The 24083-nt window shown below is 42.0% G+C and overlaps 1 protein-coding gene across 1 annotated transcript in view; it reads left to right on the plus strand.

Moving 5' to 3' along the window:
* The window catches only part of GMPS (guanine monophosphate synthase), a 1355954-nt gene that overhangs the window by 991652 nt on the left and 340219 nt on the right, over positions 1 to 24083 (plus strand). The window contains exon 9 of the mRNA XM_044070497.1: positions 22501 to 22674. Within this exon, the coding sequence (XP_043926432.1) occupies positions 22501 to 22674 (174 nt within the window). The remainder of the gene's footprint in view (positions 1 to 22500; positions 22675 to 24083) is intronic.

The following is a 24083-nucleotide window of genomic DNA, read 5'->3' on the forward strand; positions in this document are numbered from 1 at the left end:
CTGATCTAAACATTATGTCTCATAAGCTGTGTAAAGCCTTCCTCAGAGGGACTACTCTCCTTAGGCCCCCAGTGAGAGATCCCCCTCCTCCTTGGGACCTTAATTTGGTACTAACCTCCTTGATTATGCCCCGTTTCGAACCGACAGCATCCTGCTCCGTTAAGTTTCTATCTTGGAAAACTCTCTTTCTGGTAGCTATTCCCTCAGCCAGACATGTCTCGGAACTTCAGGCACTAAGTGCTCGTCCTCCGTACTTAGTTTTTCATAAGGACAGGATTGCTCTGAGAACTAATCCCTCCTTCCTTCCGAAAGTCTGCTCAGAAAATAATCTAAACCAATCTATAGACCTTCCTGTGTTTTTCCCTAACCACACCAACAAGGCAGAATACAAATTACACCTTTTGGATATTCATAGACAATTGCGTTTTTACCTGCATAGAACGAAGGATATAAGGAAGTTGGACCAACTTTTCCTTTCCTATGCTAGGGGCAAACAGGGTCTTCCAGTTTCCAAAGTGACCCTGTCCAGGTGGTTGTCTCTCACTATTACCTTCATCTATCAACTAAGAAACAAACAGTTGTCTATCAAACCGAAAGGTCATTCTACTAGGGCTTTGGCCACCTCTGTAGCCTTCCAGTCTAGGTTGCCCATGGACTCTATCTGTGCCGCTGCCACGTGGGCAAATCCTCATACCTTTATTTCTCATTACAAGTTAGACATGGTCTCCAGGAGTAGAGCTAACTTTGGTTCCACTGTTCTGAACAGTTTGTTCCAATGAGCTGCCCAGGGTCGTAGGTGCTAGGGACACAGTCCCAACAAGCAAGAAACTAAGGCGAGATAGATAACTTAACATAAAGAAGTTCTGTACCTACCATAACGTTCAATGTTAGTTGTCTTCATCTCGCCGTCTTTCTTGCATCCCCCCCTCCATCCCCCTGTCCTATTGGACCGAGGGGAGTTCAGGTTTCACTGGCTGAGTGTTTTCCGGGTTGTTTTCTATACCGACTTAGAGATTATGACAGGTAGGTTTAACCCTCTGTTTGGAGGGGTTTCATTCTATAGCTATGTCTGGGATTAGCTATTTCAAACGAGATCTGGGTAGCTAGCGCTAGGCATCATGGGATAAGGGGTAGCCTTGAGCCAGTATACAGCTCTCGAGCTATAGAAGATGGCCGAGTTGGAGCCGAGGATCGGCTCCGATCCCAACAAGCAAGAAAGAAGGTGAGATAAAGACAACTAACATGGAACGTTATGGTAGGTACATAACTTCTTTTTCTTCCTTATTGTCAGGTTTACAGGATAAGCCATTCTAACGTTAAGCACCAGTTTATCTGTTTAAAAACTCCTGTCATCAGATGTAGGCTGCAGAGACAATGACTTCAAAACATTTCATTTTCGTACCCTGAAAAATCCTCCTTTTTTCTACCCGTTGCTTGCTTACCATCAGATTTCACTCTCATTTGGTCCTTTTTCATCCTGTTGGTAAGAACCAGTTGAATACGCTATCCACTGTAAAGGGTTTTTTTCTTGCCCAGTCAGCCCTCAACAGTAAAAGAATGCCAGTAATAGTCACGTATGCAGGCATCAAGTTGTTGTCTTTAGTGGTTGCAACTATGGCCCTCTTGGTTGACTTGAACACCTGCGTTACATCAGGTGGTAATTTGCTATCCTACAATCTCCCCTCTGGTGTGTGAATGTATCCATCCCTGCACACGCACACTTCTCCCTCTCCACAAGAGAATTACTGTCACCGACTTGGAACACCACACTCACATCCTCCCTGCTCCTTCAGCCATTGTGAATGTGCAAGCCTTCCACTAGCATGGAATTAATTGGCCAGTTGGAGCTCAGCAGCTTTTTTTCAGAATCTATGCATTGACCCCTGTGCGGCCATAACTTACACAGGAAGTCTTTTGTTAGTGCAGGGCTTTCATCACTGTTCCATATTCACAAAAAGCCTCAGTGGCCATCCATTCAAGCCCAGTCAAGCTTTTCAGTAAAGAAAAAAAATGATTTCATCTCCTTCCACACCTTCTGCCATTCCAGCAGCTCATAGCATTGAACTAGTTTCAGGTATCTTTGATCTTCTATAAAACCTTACTCATTGCTGTGTCGTCAATGCTGTTTTTCTTAAAAGTATTATATCTGCCCAAAGTGTAGTCTAGCACACTTGTAACTGTCAGTTTGAAACAAAGTTTTAAGCCTGTGACTGATGCACCTGTATCTTCTGTTAGGCTTTTGGTTCATTCCAAAGCCTTCACTTGCCTATTGTGTGAGCCTGAACAAGCCACATAACTAGACAGTTTACATGGCTGTGCTAGAAAAGGGCCCACATTTTTTTCCGCTCTTCTAGTTTAACTTTTTTGCCAGATTTGCATAGTATGCCTTTCAGTTCAGACATTGCGGTGCCCTGCTGCTTGGAGTTACAGCATCAGGTTTCTCCATGGATTTAGATGCATTATCCAACCTGAAACTCAAAGCAGGAAATGGACAAGTTTTCTGCTTAATGTATTCTTCCCTACACACTGTCACCACAAAAATATGAAGAGCACCCCAGCCTTACCTGGTTACTCATTTTGTCATCCTGTCATGCATTCAGACCCCAAACTGTAGGCAGTAAAGCCAAATAAGGTGGAGTTTCTATATGTTAGACACACACCTCCAGGCTGGTCAAACAGTATGAAGCACAGGAGACACGCCACGTAAAATTAAGCATTGCCAACACCCCTGTTCAAATCACAGCTAGCTTCCGGTCCCCAAATCTGACTCAAGATCCCCAATCCGCCTATCTGGACCTCTTCAAATTTATCAAGATTCAACCCTTTACCCTAATCCTGGGTGACTAACTATCCAAACATAGATTGGAAGAACTGGTGGTGCTACAGTAGCGCTGTCGCCTCACAGTAAGATGCTGTCCGATTCGACTCTCAGCTAGGGCATCTTCGGCGTGGAGACATGTGTGAATGGGCGTACCTTCGTTGAAGGTTGTGCGTTAGGGCTGGCAACTCAGCACGTAAAAATCAACTGCCAATCATTAGCGGACCAGAGTTCCGCTGTGGTGACCCCTAACCAGGAAAAGCCAAAAGACACAACAACAACTAATGCCAGAACACAAATGCCCCGTGATTCCTCAATTTTGTCAATGCAAATGCCGTGGAACAGCTAGTTGATACCCCCACAAGAAGTAATAATATCTTGGATTTTGTATTAACCAACATGAGTAACCACTGCAGCATCCCTACAGCATCATCCTCCCTGGTAAGAGCCGACCATAAAGCAGTCACTTTCGAAGTCGCCATCTTCCCCGACCCCCTCTCTAGCTAGGGTCAAGCATAAAAACTTCTCCAAAGCTGATTACAGCGTCCTGAGGGATGGTACAAACAGCTTCACAGCCCCCTTCCCCTCTGTAGGAACTGGCGCCAATATCCAAAACTACATCAAAGCAGTGTATATAAGCATCTGTATAGATGCATGGAATCAGGAATATCTGACCGGACCAAATCATCCTCTGCAGGGAAGAGTAAACCTGTCTGGTGGACATCTGCAATAAATAAACTCTATAACAAAAGGAAATAATTGCTGTCCAGGACCAAGAAGGAGCAGGTGGCCCAATTGGATGCAATCTCTCCTTAGCCTAAACAAGCAAATAAGAGCACTAGTGAAATCCTCCAAAGCAAACTTGAGTCCAAATAGGACTGTCTCTAGTAGATGTGGCCAAAGGCCTTCTTTACACATGTTCACAACCTCAAAGGAAGTACCCAGATCTGTTCAGAACTGGTGGTCAAGGACACCACATATACAAATGAGGTAGATATAGCAAACCCACTGGCTGACAGATTCAGCGAAAACTTCATCCCTCTGTCCCCCTATCAGTAAATCAGGACATCCCCAGTACCTGCCCCCTTTCCCTTGTATCTAGGGAACAGGTCATCACTGCTCTAAAGGCAAAAAATACAGCCTCCATGGGACCCGATAACAGCCCAGGCTGCATCCTACATGAACTTATGCAGGAACTTGCAGTACCATTAGGCCCCCTATTCAACCAAAGCCTGAGTACTGGCTTCATCCCAGCTGAGTGGATGACAGCCACTGTCATCCCTTTGCACAAAGGTGGAGTGTCTGTCGATCTGAGAAATTACAGACACGTCAGCCTAACTAGCCTGAACTGCAAGGCCATGAAACGAATTATCATGGGCTTCATTAACAAGGACATTGGCAATCTCCAAACACTCAATCCCACACAGTTTGGTTTCATCAAGGGGAGGTCAAACAATAGAACCCTAATGAGCGGCATACCCCAGGGTACTGTCTTGGGGCCTGTGTTATTTATATATACTTTTCTGAGGTGTAGGCCAAAACCAGTGGGCTATGGCTGACCAAGTTTGCAGATGACTGCAAGCTTGGCGCTGTCATCAGTTCCCCTAGTGATATGGGCATTCTCAGAGGGTCTCACCCAAACAAATGACTGGTACCAGACACATGGCCTCAAGCTAAATACCAAAAAATACATAATCATCCCTTTTGAGGAGAGTGATGTCCCCACAAATTATCACATTAATAACAACGCTGTAAGCACGCAGTCAGTCATGAGGGATTTGGGCACCCAGGTTGATAGCAACCTGACTTTTGACCACCATGTTGTTTCCTTTGTATGGAAAGCTTTCTACACTGCCCATCTCATAAGTAAGGGTATCTCATCCAGGGACAAGTAGGTCATAACATTCCTGATTCCTGTATTCTTCCCTTATAAGGCCCATTATTAAGTACAATGCCCCTTTCGGCATGTACCTCGCAAAGCACATGCAGCAGCTGGAGAGATCACAGAGGTTCCTCACCAGGAGAATCCAGCGCCTCAAACGTCTACCATACACATATAGTCTAAAAGCCCTACCTCTCTACTCAGTTTCATACAGACTCCTCAGAGGTGACCTCTGTCTGGCGTACAAGGCTATCTCAGACCCCACCATGAAGGGACTGGTGCATATCCGCAAGTCAAGCTCCACTTGAGTAACTGCACATGTGGCCTCAGCCTGATCTGTGACATCAATAGGACTTGTTGGTGGGGACAGATTTGTGTCCTAGAGACTGCACTGTCTGTAGAATAGGCTCCCTCTCCATGTCAAGCGGAGTACCTCTTTACCCCTTTTTAAGCACAGCCTGAATAACTGGATGGGAAACAGAAAATACGCCCTTGGGATTCTACCTGTGTCCCTGTTGGACAGGCATTGGGTGCTGATTTGTCTAAACATGTGCTAACCTCTTGGCTAGACTTATGAGGGCCTCAGGGCCATTAGCTTATTAATTTCCTATGATCCTAGGTCCTGTGGCTAGGAATGCTCCACTATTAAGTCCTCATGTTTACACCATTCCCTTTGTGGTTTGTAGGTGTTTACTAGGTTAATGACCACAATAGCCTTTTTAAGCCTAGCCATGCATCTGAAATCTCTGACAAGTTCTGCTACCCTTGATAAGCATAAGTAGGGGCTTTGGAGGTGAAACATTTACAAGCAAGAGGCCTGAGAGATGTGCCATTTACAGGCTGCCTGTATCCATTGGAGACCGACATAGGTGACAAACCAGGGATGAATTTCCTGTTCCCCATCCAGTTCTCCAAGTTGCATTTGAATTGGGTTAAAGAGGAACTCTGCTTCGTATTGATGGGGAGCCTGTTCTAGAGGAGGAGTAGTCTCTGTGATATATAGCTGTCTGTGCAGCAGGTCCTGATGTTCATCGTGCATACAGCTGCAGTAATCACAGATGGGTTCTCTGCCGTCAGGCGGTCCCTCGGTCGGCCGAATTCCAAAGTCTTGGTCCGGCGTCGGTTGTTGTCGCTTTCTCTTCTGACGTCAGTGAGGCCAGAGTATATAAGACACAGCCGACGCCATGTTCTCCAGTCTTTTTTGTCGCGCGGTGCCCGAAGCAGAAGCAGTTCGCAAGTGCCGGTCGCCCAGCTCCTGAATTACGAATATTTTGGAATCCGAAGTCCTCATTAAAGCTAAGTACCCCGTTGGGGAAACTTTTCTTGCCTCAGACCGATGTCAGAAAAAGTTAATAATTGTATTTCTTGTGGGAAGCAAATACCGCATAAGGATTTCCATTCCCGCTGCATATCTTGTTTGGGCCCAGACCACGGCGTCTCGGGCTGTTGCTTTGCTACCTTCAATAAACGCACTATTAAGCGCCGGGGAGTTCGCCCAGCACTACTTTGGTGTAAAGCTTTTGATTATAAAATGTCGTCTGACACTCCGACTACCGCTTTGACCAAAAACGCAAGGAAAAGGACCGACACACGAGGCACGCGGTCCCCGCCGACACCACGCCAAAACAGGCTACACGTGGTCCGGTTCTCAGCAAGATGCCTTTGCCATCCCTGACTACCGACGACACTTCTTTGGCGGTGTCCTCTGTACCCGCGACCGCTGGGTCCTCGGCCCTTTCCCAGACTACAACCGAAGCCTCTGCTAATGTTGAGCCTACTAATGTGGACAGGTCCACCTCCACCCATGGTGTATTTAGGCCCTCATCTTCTTTTTCAATTAAGGCCTTTACTAAATCCAAAGCAGCCAGGCAGCCCATGAGGCCTGTTGTACAGGGCCCATCTCCAGGTCCCATGCCTAAAAAACAGATGCTTAGAATGGCTGAGGATTTAATTACTCTTATCAGAGGTTCTCAACCCTCCAGACAAGACACCCAGAGTGGAGGAAGATTCTCCTCTTCTGATCAGGGATCCATTTTATCAGAACATTCTGATGCAGAGGAACACTCTTACTCTCCTTTTGAGGATTTGGATGCAGAACAGTCCATTCCCTCTGTATCCCCTCCTGAGGATTTTCCTTTGGGGAAACCTTACACACCTTGAGGGAACACTTCCATTGGGAAGGCCAAGACTTTTCAGATTCCAAGAAAAGACTTAGGGAATTTCTTTTGTTACCTCAACACAGACCTCTGGCTATACCCCGTTTTGGACATACTGGATGATGTCTATTCGAGGCTTGCCTTAACCCAGATTCTCTGCCTCCTGCACCAGTCAAACCTGATAGGTATTACAGAGTACCCAGCTCTCACCAATTTCTCTTCAAAAGCCATAATGCTGACCCTGAAACCATTTCACAAGGCCCCAAGGGATTGAAGGCCTCCACTGCCAAAAATCCACTTCCTGCAGAAAGGGAATCAAGATCTTTGGAAAGGTGGGGAAAAGGTTTATACCTCGCCACCCTAGCCATGAGGGCTTTAAATTGTCAGTTTCATATGCTTAAATATCAACAGTTCCTGTTATCACAATTGAGGAACAAAATGTCTCAACCTGAACAACAAGATTTAAAGGAGTTACAGGATATGATGCATAGTGCAGAACAAGTGGGTAAACACACCTTACAATGTGGTTATGATGCCCTAGAGGCCTCAAGTAGAGCGGCAGCTACAGGATCAGTCATTCGCAGACATGCCTGGCTTAGGGAACAAAATTTACCTGATCATGTGAAAGCTAAACTTCTAGATGCTCCTTTACAAAAGGATGTGCTGTTTGGCACTAATGCTGAGGAGATACTACGGAAAATGGAAGAAAAAGCCAAATCTATGCAAACTGTCAAAGCTTTCTTACAGGTCCAACCACCACGTTTTAGCAGAAATTGGCCTTCAAAAAACTGGTCCTTTCCAGCCACTGACAAGCCCCAAAGAGGTAGATACAGACGCACAAGGGGCAGAGGGCAATCACAAGGATCATATAGAGGCTGACAATGGCAAACTCCAGCACCAAGAGGTGGCGAAGACAGTGCACAACAATACAGGAAGCAAACCCAATGACTCCCTCATTTCCATGCCAAGCATGTCTCAGCTGGCAGCACCTTTGGGAGGAAAACTAGCACTATTTGCAAGCAGTTGGCATATTGTCACAACAGACAAATGGATCCTGGACATTATAAACAGAGGCTACAAATTTCAATTTCACACTCTTCCAAAAATGAGAGGCATGCCAAACCTGCCACAAAATCAAAGGGCAGAGGCACAACTGCAAATTTCAAAGCTCATAAGCATGCAAGCTATTCAAGAGGTACTTACTCACCAATAAGGTAAAGATTTTTATTCAAGACTTTTCCTGGTACCAAGGAAAGGAACCGACTGGAGATCCATTTTGGACTTACCACCCTAAACACATTTCTAATCGTACCAAAATTCAAGATGCTCACATTACAGCAGCTTCTTCCCATGCTGGGCAAGGAGTTCTGGCTGGTAACATTGGACCTCAAGGAGGCATACCTGCATGTCCCAATCAGACAAAGCTGCAGAAGATACCTCAGATTTCTTGCAGGTTCAATCCACTATCAATTCTCTGCATTGCCCTTTGGCTTATCTACTGCGCCCAGAGTATTCACAAAGTGCCTGGCATCAGTGATTGCCTACTGCAGACTTCAAGGGATACAAATTTACCCTTATCTGGACGACTGCCTGATCCAAGCCGACAGCAAGAACATACTTCTGGAACATCTGGCATATGTGACACAGTTACTGCTTTCTCTGGGATATACAATCAACAAAGAGAAATCAAGGCTAACACCATCCCAGAAAATAACTTTCCTGGGTGCCAACTTGGACACAAACACCCAGATGGGCCTACCTTACACCAGAAAAACAAGGGCAACTATCTCAGTACTTCAAAATACTAGCAAAAAGTACCAGGCTTACTGCAAAGAAAATCCTGCAGGCTCTGGGATTCATGGCATCTTGCATTCTATTAACCCCATTTGCAAAGCCGCATATGAGGAAACTTCAATGGTACCTAAAAAAAACTATGGTCTCAACACAGTCACAGTTTGGAAACAATAATACCAATAATTCCATGTTTGCAAAAGGAATTTCTATGGTGGGCCCAAGCATGTCAAGCAAACAAAGGCCTCCCATTCTGCAAGCCTCAAGCAAAACAAGTCATAACCACAGACGCCTCAGACTACGCCTGGGGCACATGACGAACAGGTGCATTCAGGGCAAATGGTCCCAAAAAGAAAAGCACCTTCACATCAATCAAAAGGAAATGCCAGCAGTAATAAATGCAATTACAGCTTTCAAGGACTTCCTGCATCCAGGACAATTACTGATAAGAACAGACAACACCACGGTAATGTGGTACATAAACAAACAAGGAGGAACACATTCATACCCCTTGTGCAGACTAGCCATGACTCTTTGGAACTTGGCTCTGGAAAGACAAATCGAACTTCAAGCACAGTACTTGCCAGGATTGGAAAACACACTGGCAGACAATCTAAGCAGAAAAATGACAGATCCACACGAATGGAAGTTACATCCTCAGGTGTTTGCAGAAATAATCCAAGCATGGGGAGGCCAGACATAGATCTTTTTGCCTCCCACAGGAATCATCAATTGGAAAAGTTTTGTTCAAAGACCTTTCACCCAAAGGCCTGGAGAGTGGACGCCCTTTCATTCAGTTGGACAGCATGGACAGTTTACGATTCCCACCTCTGCCTCTTCTGCCCAAGGTGCTTTTGAAAGCAAGAACAGACAGACCGAAGATGATACTGATTGCTCCAGATTGGCCAAGGCAACACTGGTACCCACTCCTGAGGAGCCTAACACATACTCCTCCCTGGTCCCTGCCTCTAATGCCTCTTCTGCTGACTCAGCACAGCTACAAAACTCTTCACAGTCAGCTGAAAACACTCAATCTCGCTGCATGGAAAATTCCTTAACACCACAACAGAACCTACTCTCCAAGGAGGTACAGGATGTCATTTTGGAGGCCAGAAGGCCAGCTACTAGAAAAGCTTACTCCATAAAATGGAAGCGGTTTTGCTCTTGGAATGAGAAAAAGGCCAGGACCATAGAAAACTGAACTTGCCTCAGGTATTACAGTACCTAGCGGAGCTATTGAACAGTGGACTTTCTTTTCTTCCATAAAAATCCATGCCTCAGCCATCTCTGCAGAATTCAACACGGATCCTCCTTTATTTTCTCACCCACTCTTACGACAGTTCCTCAGAGGGGCTAAGAATATAAGACCACCTAGGAAACAACCAATACCAGCTTGGGATCTTAATTACATACTAGAAAAATTAACATTGCCTCCTTTTGAACCAGCTGCCTCAACAAATTTGCAATATTTGTCCTGGAAGACAGCCTTCCTCCTGGCCATCACTTCAGCTCGTAGGGTTTCTGAACTTCAGGCCCTCATGGCGGTGCAGCCCTTTCTCATTTTCCATCAGGACAGGGTTTCCCTTCATACCAACCCATCATGTTATGCCTAAAGTGGTATCCAGGGTAGCTTTAAATCAAGCCATACACCTACCCACCTTTTACCCCAATCCTCAAAACAAAGGGGAAAGGCTGCTACACTCCTTAGACATCCATAGGCAGCTTCGTTATTATTTGGACAGAACAAAGTCCTTCAGGAAATCAGAACAACTCTTTGTGTCCTATGCTGTAGGGGCTCAAGGGAAGCCAGTTACAAAACAGACTATTTCAAAGTGGATAGGCCACTGCATACGGTTTTGTTACTCCTATCATGGGAAATCTGTTCCTGCAGGTATCAGATCACACTGCACCAGGGCCACAGCTACCTCTACAGCCTTCCTCAGAGGAGTTCCTACCAAAGATATTTTGGAGGCAGCCACTTGGAGTTCTGTACATACCTTCACAAAACACTACCATCTGCCTTTATATTCCAGAACGAGAGCAGGCTTTGCCACTGCTGTTTTGCAGGGCATTCTGGACCCAGTTCCTCCTAGTACTTACCACCCAGTGCATAGCTTTGGGATTCTACCCATCTGTGATTACTGCAGCTGTATGCACAATGAACATAGTACAGTTTTGTACCTACCATAAATGTAGATGTTCGAGTGCTAATACAGCTGCAGTACAGGTTTCCCTCCCTCCTTCCCCACTTGGTAAAGGCATGAGGCCTAGCAACCTCTTCATACTACCTGACTGGGTTATCCGGCTATGTTTTATTTGCTTGCTACCACTGATTTTGGATTATATTGCATTGCTTGTATATGTATATAAGCACTTTTTAGGTATTGCCTTCCTTCTGGGGGCACCTGACATCTGGGGCAAGAAAGACTGAAGAACATGGCGTCGGCTGTGTCTTATATACTCTGGCCTCACTGACGTCAGAAGAGAAAGCGACAACAACCGACGCCGGACCAAGACTTTGGAATTCGGCCGACCGAGGGACCGCCTGATGGCAGAGAACCCATCTGTGATTACTGCAGCTGTATTAGCACTCGAACATCTACATTTATGGTAGGTACAAAACTGTACTTTTTGTATCACAGGCAAGGTAAGTATTTAGAACTGGTAATTCTGGTGCTCTTTGTTTTGCAGATATGCAGAAGGTCCAACAGAGAGGAGTCTCACAATGCCTTGTATGTCAGGCATAGATCTCCCCCCTGAACAGGAGACAGAATATAGGAATGGGGCCTTGAGGTGGTCTGCACAGGGCATGTTGTTATGCCCTGTATTCTTTTAGTGAGGGACCTCTGTAGACTTTCAGTTGCTGGATATGCCTGGGTAGGTACATGCCTGGTGGCACAATCCTTATGCTGGTTACAATATGCAGGAACATCTTTTGTTCTAGACTCTCGTAAAAGGTCTACCAAAACTAGTCTTTCACTAGTACTTCCGTTATCCCTTTCTCATTGCCTATACTATGTTAGTAATCCTTGCTAGAGAAGCTAGTCTCTAACCAGCAGTCCAAACTCCAGCTTAATCTCATCTCATTAGAAGAATCAGCTTACCTACTTAACTCTAGACCTCTGCTGAATATTACTTGCCATTCACACCTTATCCTCTGGTTGATAAAAGTATGCCTTATAGTTGGGTGTAAAACTAAGAGGACTAAAAACATTTTCACTTTTTGTATCTTACTTTTTATACTGTCTTCTGTTTAGTCTATTCCCATACATTTGTAGCTGCCTTAGTGGAATCCTTTTTGATGCATTTGTATAAATGATTCGACTTGTTTCCCCATAAGTATGAGTATTGCTGAACCAGCTAATTCCTGGGTGCATGATTCACTGCTATAGCTTTTGTTTTATTTTCATTAATTTATATTACAAAACTACATGAAAGTATCTTAGAATGTTCCAGAACACTGAAATGTCCTTTTCTGGATTTCTCAAGTTCAAAGTACAACCATATGCAAATAATATTAACTTGATTACCACACCAGTTACATTCTTGGAATTTGTGGATCTCTTTATTTTTATTCCAAACGATGCTGAATGTAATGCAAGTGACAGAGAAGAAAGAGAACATCTCTGTCTGGTTCCTCCATTCAAACACAGCTTGTCAAAGATGAGCCTTCCTACCTTAATTCTTTCCCCTAAGCCTTCATCTATCTTCCTTATTTGACCCTATTAACTTTATCAGGGAGCACAAATGTACCTTTGCCATATTCATAAAATCCCAGTTGACCCCATCAAATGTTTTCAATGCATCCAAACTTGCCAGCAGTAGCAGTGTTGTCACACTTCATTTCTCACTGGATCGTCATTGGTCTGTTGTCAGTGCTATCAGTCGTTTTGCTCCCCACAAAACCACATTGATCCTGTCAGTTTTGGTAGCATCTTTCCCATTCTCTTAGCTAATATAGATGTAAACATTTTATAAATATGATTTAAAATCAAAATGGGTCATAAGTCAGATCTGAAGGATATTTAGTCTCTTTCAGAATACTACTACTGCTTTATTCCAAGATGTCAGTATTCCACCCCACCCCCTTTTTTAATATGTTGTCAAACAAAGCCTTCCAGACAGATCTGTTACTCTTCCCTCCTTTTATTTCTGAATTTACTTTTAATTTTCACTGAACTGCTTGTCAGTTCCCCTTAAAAGTTAATTGTATTGTAGGTCCGCAGAAAAAGGTAACTCATAATATATATTGTCCAGATTTCTCATGATTAATTGCTTGTATCTGCAGACTGCAAGCATGCCTTCAGATGAGAGAAGTTAGTGGAAAAAAACAGCTAGTTAGCATGAAAAATGCTAGAAAAAACGTAGTTTTCAAGTTGTCTTAAAAGTATATGTAGCTCAACTAAAAGCATGTGAGTGTAAATGTGCATTGATCACAACAGCAAAAGATCACAACATTATGTAAACTTTCACTTACTTCTTTCCAGCCTAAGCCTTGGATTCAATACATTTAAGGAGTAGTACTTTCTTACCTTAATATCACTAGCATATTCAGCAGTCACTGATGCACTCCCAGCGGAAAAAAAATCTCTCATTTAAAATGCCTCTAAGTTCTTACTATACAGGACTACTTTTTACTCATAACAATGTCATGCATTTTAGATCAGGAAACATTTATAGAAATATTAGTAAGAACAAAAACTTTCACTGGGGATATGTGAAGGAAGTCTGCTTAGGAGAGACATTTAGTCTCCCACCAGTATTTGGTGATGTAGAGGAACTGTATGATCTCATTGATCAGAAGTTTAGGAAGGATCTGTGAATAGTCATCAGTTTATCATTCAACAGAGTTCCGGTCTTTACCAACTTTTTGCAGAGCTAAGCAACATCTAGTGGTACTGGCGCTTTACGATTGTTTCACTTATTAACTAAATTCACTTTGTTGCTGGTCTTCTTCCTTATCTCAATCTCCCAGTATCGGTCTCTGGTTTGTGTCCAGAGTACTTCTAATCCTTCTGTCAGCTGTGGAGCTTTTTTTTCTGCCTTATATCAGTCTCCCAGTATCAGTCTCCGGTTTGTGTCCAGGGTACTTCTAATCCTTCTGTCAGCTGTGGGGCTTTTTTTTAATCACTCAAGTAATTTAATTTGGAACAATGGAACAGGATTCTCTAGTGAAGTCTCTCTGTGGACTTTCCACTTTTAAGCCATCTGTTAATAAGGTGCACCTTCAGCTTGTTATCTCACTTTGTGTTTCCTCCATCAGTTCTTCTGCATCTGAAATGCTTTTGATCCTCCAGGAAAAAAAATTCTGAAGACAGCTGGATATATCAGCTTGTATCTCACACCAGCCTCTCAACATCCCTTGATTGACAGAATAAGCATAATTCCATTTTGCCTGGTGTACAGCAAAGAATACTTTTCCACTAATACTGTTGTGTCCCCAAGTTTTAATGCTTTTCCCTTCCACCACATTTTTGTCAGGAGCAGTTCTTTCTGCTGGTGGGATTGTATCTTTACCAGTACAGGTCTCTGCTGCTTTCTGATGGCCAGATTTGGAACATACACACAGTATGGTGGCCACATAACTCTTGCTATGAACCACCAGTTGCTTATTTGTGCTTTTGTACTTTTCTAAAATTAATACAACCTACTCTTTCCAAAAGAAAAAAAAACCTTCTCTGTTTGTTTGCCCTGTCTTCTAATTCTATTTTTTTAATTGTTCTTGAGAAGCCTCATATTTAGCCAGTCTTTTCTTCATTTCACTGTTCGATATCTGGATTTTTGTCAGCTTTTCTGAATGAGTACACAAAATTTATTTTTCCAGCCTTTGGTCATTTAACTTTATCCTCCAGTTTCCCCATTTACTTGAAATAACGGTGAGAGCATTTGATTTTTTCCCCTCTGAATTACTGGAAATCTACTGTATTAAACCTCCAGCTTTAAGCGTTTTTGTATCTTTGAGTACATTTTTTAACAGCTCTGATGTTCTTCCAGCTAGATTTTTTTATGGAGTTTGGTTTTTCCACACTTTATTTCTTTCTTTGCAGACATCCACTTAATACAGGTACTAGCTAAATGTTACCCAATTTGATTACTATCATTTTGTAGTAATTGTTTCTGTTCTCATACAGAGAGCTCCAAACAACATGCTCAGTCAACTACTATTTTGAGTCCTGTAATTTGAGATTGTTTTTTTGAAGCAGCAGACAATGTTTAACTTGAAGCAGCAGACAATGTTTAACTTTACCATTCACCCCCCCCCCCCCTTTTCTTTTCCTTTTTAAAGCAGGAGGCACTGTTTAGATTTATTCCTCTTTAAGGTGCTAGGAATCTCTGAATTTTCACAGGGGAATATCTAAAAGTAGTGGTATTCGTGATCTAATGGTTTGTTTGCTACCTGAATTAGAAACATTGCTTTTATTGAGAAAGAACTAGAGGAAATGGTCAACTATTTTACATTACTGTGTGTGATGTAAACTGACCTGGAATAGATATTTACTGAGGAAAATAAGGTCTGATAATAGTGAGTTGGAAGATGTTAATGCAAGCTGCGGCTGTAGGAGTCAGTATGGAAAACTTACTGTTATTAGAGAATATCTTTTTTGTCTGCATGACATTGCCAGCAGGTAGCAGTTTTTTTGCAGACTGTTTTAATTGGAAAGTAGCTGAAAGGAAGGTAAATAATCTAAGTATGTTGTACAAAGAATGAGTTTAAAAACTGTGCAACATTTGCTGTCTTTTTAATCTTTATTAAAGTACCACTTAATTTGATTTGCAGGTAATGTTGTCCCTTATTTTCTTTTAACCTTACCCGATTGTTTTATGCACACAACAGACCTGCTGAATGACTAATTATGTTAAACAAGTGATGTCCGTCTTGACGTTGTTCTGACTCTCTGATCTAAGTACAAAGCAGGGAGTAGATCCTTGTACTGAGCCCAGAAGTAAAAGTGTAGCTGGTTCAGCCAGCGGCCGAGGCTGGTACTGTGAACCAGCGCCCCCACCCGCTCAACTGTTACATTAAACAGCAAAAAAAAAGGACTTTCCTTCTAGCATAACAGACACCAAACCCCCCCACCCCAGCCATTCAGATCCCTTTTCTGTGTCCTGCTCCTAATCCTCTTTCAACGTATTTTATTTAAAAAAATAATAATAATGCTGTCTTCTTTTAAACTGTAGTTGCACAATTTATGCCTGCATGAAGCTATGACACTCATGTTTTAATTTAAAACAAAAAAAAATTCTACTTTTTAAACTGTAGCAGACTGCTTACTATAAATGTAGCAAACATATACTACAGTTTATACCCTGCATGCACAGAGCACTACAGTACTCAGGTTTGTGTGTATGTGTGTGTGTGTGTGTGTGTGTGTGTGTGTGTGTGTGTGTGTGCGCGCGCGTGTTTGTGTCTGTCTGTCTGTGAATATATATAAACAGTAGCAAATTGCTTGCTGCAGTGATGACACACTGATGCTATAGCAGTCAGGTTTGGCTGCAGATGCAATACCAAAGGCTCTATTGCATTAAAGAGAGAGAGAGGGATTGGCTGATAGTGCACCGGATGCAAGGTGATGGGACACTTGACCCTCTCACCACCCCCCTCCCCCACTAAGCTACTGCTCAGAAGTGACAACATGCTAGCTTACCACACAAAATCTAGATTTAAAGATCTTGAAAGTTGCAAACTAATCTACAAGTGTGTCTGTTTTTTACTGCACTGAGGAAACATTAGGAATTCCATAAAAATGCAACACCACCACCACAATATCCAAAGGGTTTGAAAAACAACTTTTTAAATACAGATTCAACAGAATATAGAAATACTTCAGAAGACCACCATTTTAACAGAATACCATACAACCTGACTGAATGCATGTCATTAATTTTTTTGCTAGCTGAGGACATTTATTTTTTTCCATTTTACCCCCAAATGCCCCACTGTTATGTGAACATTGAGGCTGTTCTCTGCAACCTCCCCTGCTGTTTCCAGTAATGTCCATCTTCCCTTTTCTGATCAGAAAATGGCAAGTGAGAGCTTATGCATATTGAGTCAGTGTTGAAATCAGGATGCATTTTAAATTGGGGATGGGGTGCAGGTGAGTAATGTAGCTTTTCTCATTGCATGTTACTGCTTTTCATTTTGCCTTTTTTCTGTTCTTGTTTTGCAGCTTCCTGCGATGCATGGTCCCCCTGTAAGCCTCATCCTTGTCTTCTGCATCCCTTAGTTTAGTGGAGTTGGCTCTTTGCCAGTTGTGTATTTCTTTTTGCAGGAGTTCTTTGAATATTGGTGTCCAATCCTTCCCCTGTCTGTGGATCATTTCAACTCTCCAAGTTGACCTTCCAGAGACCTAGGTTTGTTCCATAAGCTGGACTATGAAATGATTAAAATTTGTACAGCAGGTACCAGTAAGTACTACAGTACATCAGTATGTAAATTATTTAAGGTAGTCAAAAGTACAGTTGCCTAACACATTTTTTACATATATACATGCATTATTCCCACCAAAAAAGTTAGTTAAACCATCTACATCTCGCAATAAGTATAGAAGCTGAGCTCCACAGCTCTGTATTCTGCTGTATGCTCTATCATACAATGACTGAGAGGACTGAATTATTTCCTCACTTCCTTGCAATTGTTCTGCTCTTGCTGGTAAGTAGGATTTTTTTGTCTGTATCTTCAGAGTTTATATAAATTGAACACTAATCCAGAGGGATGATGGTTGTGGGAAGGAAGGTTATGTAGACCAACCTTTATGTTTTTTATTTCTCTTATTTCCATTTACAGCAACGGACAGCTTTCTAGTATTGGTGTGAAAATTTAAACTTATTCACATTTTGTATAAAAGAGCCACCACAGTTTAAAACTAAAATAATAAAAAATGTTCTTCTATAAACGTTCATGGGGCATCTATACTGACATTTTGTTTTTTAGCTAAGTATTTTTTCTTTCCCTTAATGTTCTGTTCTGTCTTGCAGGGTATTTTTTATAATTCTAAGTACTCTTTTCACAATGAATATGGCCTACTTTCAGATACTGTGACCAATATCTCATTGATTTATTTTTCCGGTAGCACTCTGGTTTGTACACTTTATCTTCAGCTACACAATTTTTCTAAAGCAAGAAGTAAGTTAGCCAAAGGGATTCTTCCTCATTCACTGTCCGTCTTTGTCAATGGTATCAGGGTTCCTGGCAGTCTAACACCAGCTGCTTCTCAACACTGCACAGTGTAAGAGTTGTAAATTCCCAAAAACTGAAAAAGTTTATGTCATCAGTGAAAGGGAAAGCGAGTGTACAGTAAGATGTGAATTCCATGAGATTCCGTTGCATCTTCAGTCAGAGAGAAATCGTTAGGTTTATCTTTGTGCTATATGGAACAACTCAAAATTAAGATTGTTTTCTTTTGGACCCAAGTTGTGGAAACTGGCCGCTTAGTTTCCACTGGAAAATAATTCCGGAATTTGTTCCCATTTCTGAAAACTCTGTTCATGTTTTGCAGGAGGGGAGATGGAGGTTCAGTTAATTTTTGTGGCTGTTTATTGGTCGAGAAATCTTTATACTGTGAAGAAGTGTTTGCACTTAAAGGGAATTCATACAGCTATTTCTAGCAATAAGAAGAACTGAATGTGGCTTGAGCAAGTCATTTTGGTTAGTAGAGAGATGTAGTAGTCAAGGTAGGAAACGGTTCACTTGCAGTTTCACACCACTTTATTAAACAAGAGTAAGTGCTTTCGCGATCTAAGTCAGCTGATCGTTTCTTCAGACTCCTACCTTGACTACTACATCTCAGTTACAACTTTTGGTTTTATAAAGGGCACTACTGTAAAGCTGCAAGTGATTTATTTCCTGACGTGGATTATTCCATTTTTATCTTCAGCTGTGGTCTAACCATTGGTCTTTTCATTGTTTATCTCTTGATATCTCTGCCCTTCTTCCCTTTGAGACAGGTGCCTCTGCTAAGCCAGAGAATTACTGGCTTAGAAGATTATCACATCTGTGGGAAGAATTGGTGTGATTCAGGATTTCTTTTGTAGGGAACTCATGCTTTTGTCCCAGGATAGGAGTTTTTTCTGATCAATAATTCTGATTTCCTGGTCAAGATCATGTATATGCTATATAACATTTGCAAATGAAAATTTCTCAGTATGGTTAGTTTTCATTTATATAAATGTATGACTGTGTATGCCATAGTTCAGTAAAGATGTTTCTTGTTTAGAAAAAAAAATTCTGCTTGATCACATTTTTGTCTAGTCTACCTGAAGTATGACTATTTTTTGTGTGTTGAGCTTGAATGCAATTCCCCCTCTGCCCCCCCACCCCCACACACGCTGCAGGGTCAGTGCTGGAACATCACTCCAAGCAACTAGAGCATTGATGGTGAACCTATAACACACACCACAATGTTTTGGGTAGCATGTCGGCGATCACCAACACCCAAGTTACCAAAGACACTGCTTTTGCATTCGTTGCTCATGTGAAGTGCACTGAATTATTTTGTGCCAGGAGCTTTTAACCTGCCAAACCCAAAAGGTTTGCCATCACTGACCTAGAGTATGAATAAAACCCATATCATTCTGCTCTATAACATGCAACCTGCCCAAGACAAGACATTGAGCTCAGTAGGAACCAGCCCATTCCCTTCATTGTTTTTACTCTGCCATCTGAATGTATACACTCACTTAAAAATATCACCTGATCTGCTTAAAAAAAAATTCAGGAGAAAATGCCCAGCCCTTCGTTTTGTTTGTCAAAAGCAGAGATTAGCTAGCCTCTGTTAAGCAGTTTCTTTCCAGATTATAGCACTGAGTGTGTGTTTCCAGCTACTGTAAAAGTTTTATTCACCTTTACAGTTCCATAGAACTGCCTCGAGGTATTGCTTTAAAAGACTAAAAGGGAGATAACTGTGCAGCTGATAGTCAGAGCGTAGTCCATACATTATATCCACCCATCTCTCTTGCTTGGACCTGATCTCCAGGCATAAGGCCTATTTTTTCTTTTTTTTACCATTGTCAGGTTTATTCCATTTAATAAAGTGCTTGAGCTTTGCTCTGTGCAGCAATGACTTGCAAGCTGCAAGGCCTTCTTGAAGGAAGGTTACAGATATATGGGTACTTGATGTACTGTTAAATCTTCATGCAGGTCTCCTGCAGAATATGGATTTCCTCTCCTCCTTTGTATGAGAAAATGATTAATCCTGGTCTCTGTCTCTTCCCTCCATGGGTGGATAATCCTAGTAATTGGAACCTGATATCCTATGACCACCTTTTTAGTTGTACCTCTTTATAGAAAGAACTGGAAAAGGATTGGGCACCATTTCTATACTGGCTTTGTATTAAAGACATCTGTGTCTCTCCTACTTGATTTCTGAAAAAAATTACAAAGATGAGACAGGTTGCTGTGTTAGTAATTCTGTGAAGTAACCTGTTGTATTATTATTTATTTATTTAAATTTGTTGACCGGGAGTGTCCGACTGGACGTGGGTCCATTTTCAGCGGAGGCCCGGGGAGAAAAGCTCCACAGTAAAATAAACAGACAGTAGTTACATTGGATTACATAGCGACTAACAATTTAACATAGAAATTACTTACAACATATTTACAGATGAAGAACATAGTACATCAGTAGACAACTAGAATCTTTATCAGTGAAGTACATAACAGGCATTAACAAATGTAACAATGAGAAGTTCCTGCTGTATAATAAGTACTAGGCTTATGAGCATCTGAGCTTGCTAACATCAAGGTAGTTAGTGGAGGTGAAAGAAAGGTAGTAGTTGGATGGGGTGGATGATATTAGAGTGGGAGTTGCAAGGGCATAGCCAGCATGTTTTTAGGTGCGCTTTTAATAAAGTTTTGAAGTTGGTGCAAGATGGTATGGAGGTAATTGTGGGTGGGAGTGAGTTCCATAATTTGGCTATGGCGCAAGAGAATAGTGCTTCACCAGCAGAGTTATTGGCTTTAGTGATCTTCAAGTGATTTTTGTTGCTGGATCTTAGTGGTCTGGTGGTGCAATAGGGTTGGAGTAGATTCTGGAGGGATGGGACATTTAGTGGATGGTTTACTAGTTTGTGGGCGAGTGAGAGTTGATACCACTGAAGGAGGTGAGGGAGTTCAAGCCAGCCCAGTTCAGCAAGTGAGAGACAGTGGTGACTATGGTAGGATGCCCCTGTGGCGAATTTGGCGATTTTGTTGTAGCAGGTCTCTAGCTTGTTTAGATCACATTGCCTTGTAGGAACTGTGATGCCCATGCACTTGGCCCAGTAATCAAGGAGCCTCAATCCTCACCATTATCACCAGTGAGGGGAGTCCACATTGGTAGGATAACAAGTGCACACACAGTAAAGTACAATTTCCCTTAAGAGCACACAGAGGTCACAGTCAGTCTGGGGCTGGTTTCTCCCTTTCTCTCCAAATCCCCAATAAGACTGTCCACTGGCACAGGTATAGGGTTCAGATCTCAGCCGAGTGGTCAAGCCAAAACCTCCAGCACCCTATCTGTCCAACCAGTGCTTCGTGTCCCTGCCCAAGTAGCTGACACACACACAGTTTGAGATTTGAGTTGTATACAAACACACAGACACTCCTGGGGAAGCTGGCACAGGTTCTCCAGCTATGCCCCCCTTCTGCCCAGACTATACAGTAGTGCCACCTGCCACCAACCGCCCTTATCAGCTACTGTAAAGGCCCTTATCAGCTACTGTAAAGGCCCCTACCAAACGGTGTCCAATTCTACTTTGCAGTGTTACTGTTATCCAATTGGTAAGTGTGACTGAGACTTGAAGGCTATTTAGGAGTGACCTATACGGTATCACCAAGTATATGCAAGTATGCTAAGAGCTTAAATTATCTCTACACAAAACAGCCACAGTTAAAAGGTTTAAATATGTTTAATAATAGTAAAAACACAAAACAATACTTATTAACTCAACACAATGACATTACACATACTTCTCAATAAAATCTATTTAATATATATTTTCAAAAAGGGTCTGACAGAAACCTATTACAGTTCAGAAATCACAGGAAATACTTTAAAATAACATAATAGGATAGTGTCACATAAATATAGAAACATCTAAACTAATCAATCTGTTTCTAAGAGAAATAACTGTACCTCAGTACTTACTTACAGAGCAAGGCAAATAATGGTGAGTTGTTACAGGTCTGAAGACAAATACAAAATGCAATCTCTTTCTCTTGAGATGGTTCTTAAATTGATAATGCACATTATTGCTGAGTCACTTCAGATTACATCATTTTTGTCACTTCTGCTTAAGTTTCCCAGGCTCACAGAACTTAAAATTTAACATTTCATTGGGATCTGCAGCTGTCAGGAAGTCACAGCAGTAAAAGACACTTTACATGTGAAACCTAGTAATTATCTCTGTCTTAAGACAGTAGAAAGAATTTCCAGCTGCAGACATCCTGTCTCTTAGCTTAAGATCACACACAGTCATGAAATTCTTTATTTATCGCTTATTTTCTTTGAGTTTATACACATTTCTGCTTTCTTCCAGCAGGGTGCACTGTGGTTACATTTTTAAAGCTCAACACAACAGTTTTCTTACATTTGTGACACAAGCTTGTGGATCATATTAATATTTACAGTGACATAGAATTGTTTACAAAATTTTGTCTAGCTGGGCAAGCAGCCCCTCACTTTATCACAGGAACACTTCTCAGAAGCATACTGATTTGGTCACTAGTCACATACTTTGTTCCATTTTTAATGTAATAAATGTAGCAACTGTATACGTAAGACATTGTAATTTGTTACAGTATTTATATTGTAATTTAAATACTTCTGTGATTACTTTTGATTATCCATTTTATGCTTGAGTTTTTTGAATTGCAGATTGCCAATGAGGTGATTGGAGAAATGAACTTAAAACCTGAAGATGTCTTGTTGGCTCAGGGAACATTAAGGCCCGACCTTATCGAAAGTGCCTCTCTCATGGCAAGTGGAAAAGCAGAAGTTATCAAAACACATCACAATGACACAGAACTCATCAGGAAGTTAAGAGATGAGGTAAGACTGGCATAGTCAAACAATTTGCCATTGGGGCTGTTTAGTCCAGGAAAGGAATGAGAAAAGGTTACTGCCCCATTGCTCCAACTGTATTGCACTACTGACAGTCTCCCTTGTAGTTTTATTGGGAAGCCCTGACTAAAAGGGGGGAGTCACATTAAGAGAGTTTTGAAGTGTCCTTAATCTTGGCATCGTCTGATCCTAGTCATATAGCAAGGTAACCGTCCTTTTTCTCCAGGTTCCATTATTGGGAGAAAAGAAAAGCTGTAAGCAGACTTGAATTTTAAGTTGTAGTAAGTATGGCAGTGCAGAGTGTGGCAGTGGGGATCTGTGCCTGGTTCATTTAGGTGAATTTGAGTCTTCATTTTGGACTTTGGAACCTCATGCTATGGAGAAGGCAAACACATGAGTCTATTTATAAACTTTAAACACCAACTTCTCAAGTTTTATCACTTGTTGCTAGCCACTCAGTTTGTTGTATACTTGAAATTGTTGGAGAGTTCTTTTTTTCTGGGGTCTGCAGTCATTTATAAGAAACACCCCAGAGCAAAAAGTAGGGAGACTCCAGCAGAACACAAAGCAGTCTTACAGGTAGAAATAAACATTAAGTGAAAAATCAGGTGTGTTTGAAATGCCATCAGTAAAGGGTCGGTAAGCAAAATTTCATTTACTCAGGTTTTCACTACTGCTGCCTATCTCTGCCTGCAGGTACCACCACCAGTAAAGAAACATCATTGCTGTTGAGTTCCCATATACCTGTATGTATGTATTCAAGGAAGGCTCCTGCTCTTTATATGCCATGCAAAAGACAGTCCCTAAACTCAAATGCAATGGAACAACTGGTCACCATTCCCACAAGAGGAGACAATATACTAGACCTGATCATCACAAACATGGGGACAAAATGCTCCACACCGGAAGTATATCCCTCTTTGGTAAGATCAGACCATAAATTAATCTCACTGGAAATCCACATCCCACCCCCACCCCCTGCACAAAAGACCACAGTGAAGAACTTCTCAAAAGCCAACTTCACACTTCTTAAGACTGAAGTGGTATCCTTCAAGGCCCCTGGGCCAGTGGAAACCACAACCCACACTGCTGAATCCTTTGCAAATGCCTTCTACGGGCACCTTCAAGAATGCATGGATCATGCAATCCCAAATAAAACCAAGACCCATTCCCCAAAGGCAGGCGCCGGTCTGGTGGACCCCATCCATAAACAAACTCTACAACAGGAGGAGGAAGCTACTACATGACAGAGCAAAATCCTAAAAGGGAAGGCATCACTGATCAGTACTAGCAAAAACTACGATCACTCATAAAATCATCCAAGGCCAACTTTGAGAGAAAAATCGCAAAAGACAATCACAAGGCCTTCTTTAGCTATGTTAGAAACCTGGGTGGAA

This window comes from Protopterus annectens, chromosome 4.part1, assembly GCF_019279795.1.
Source record: "Protopterus annectens isolate FY-2018-M chromosome 4.part1, PAN1.0, whole genome shotgun sequence".
NCBI classification, from domain to species: domain Eukaryota; kingdom Metazoa; phylum Chordata; order Ceratodontiformes; family Protopteridae; genus Protopterus; species Protopterus annectens.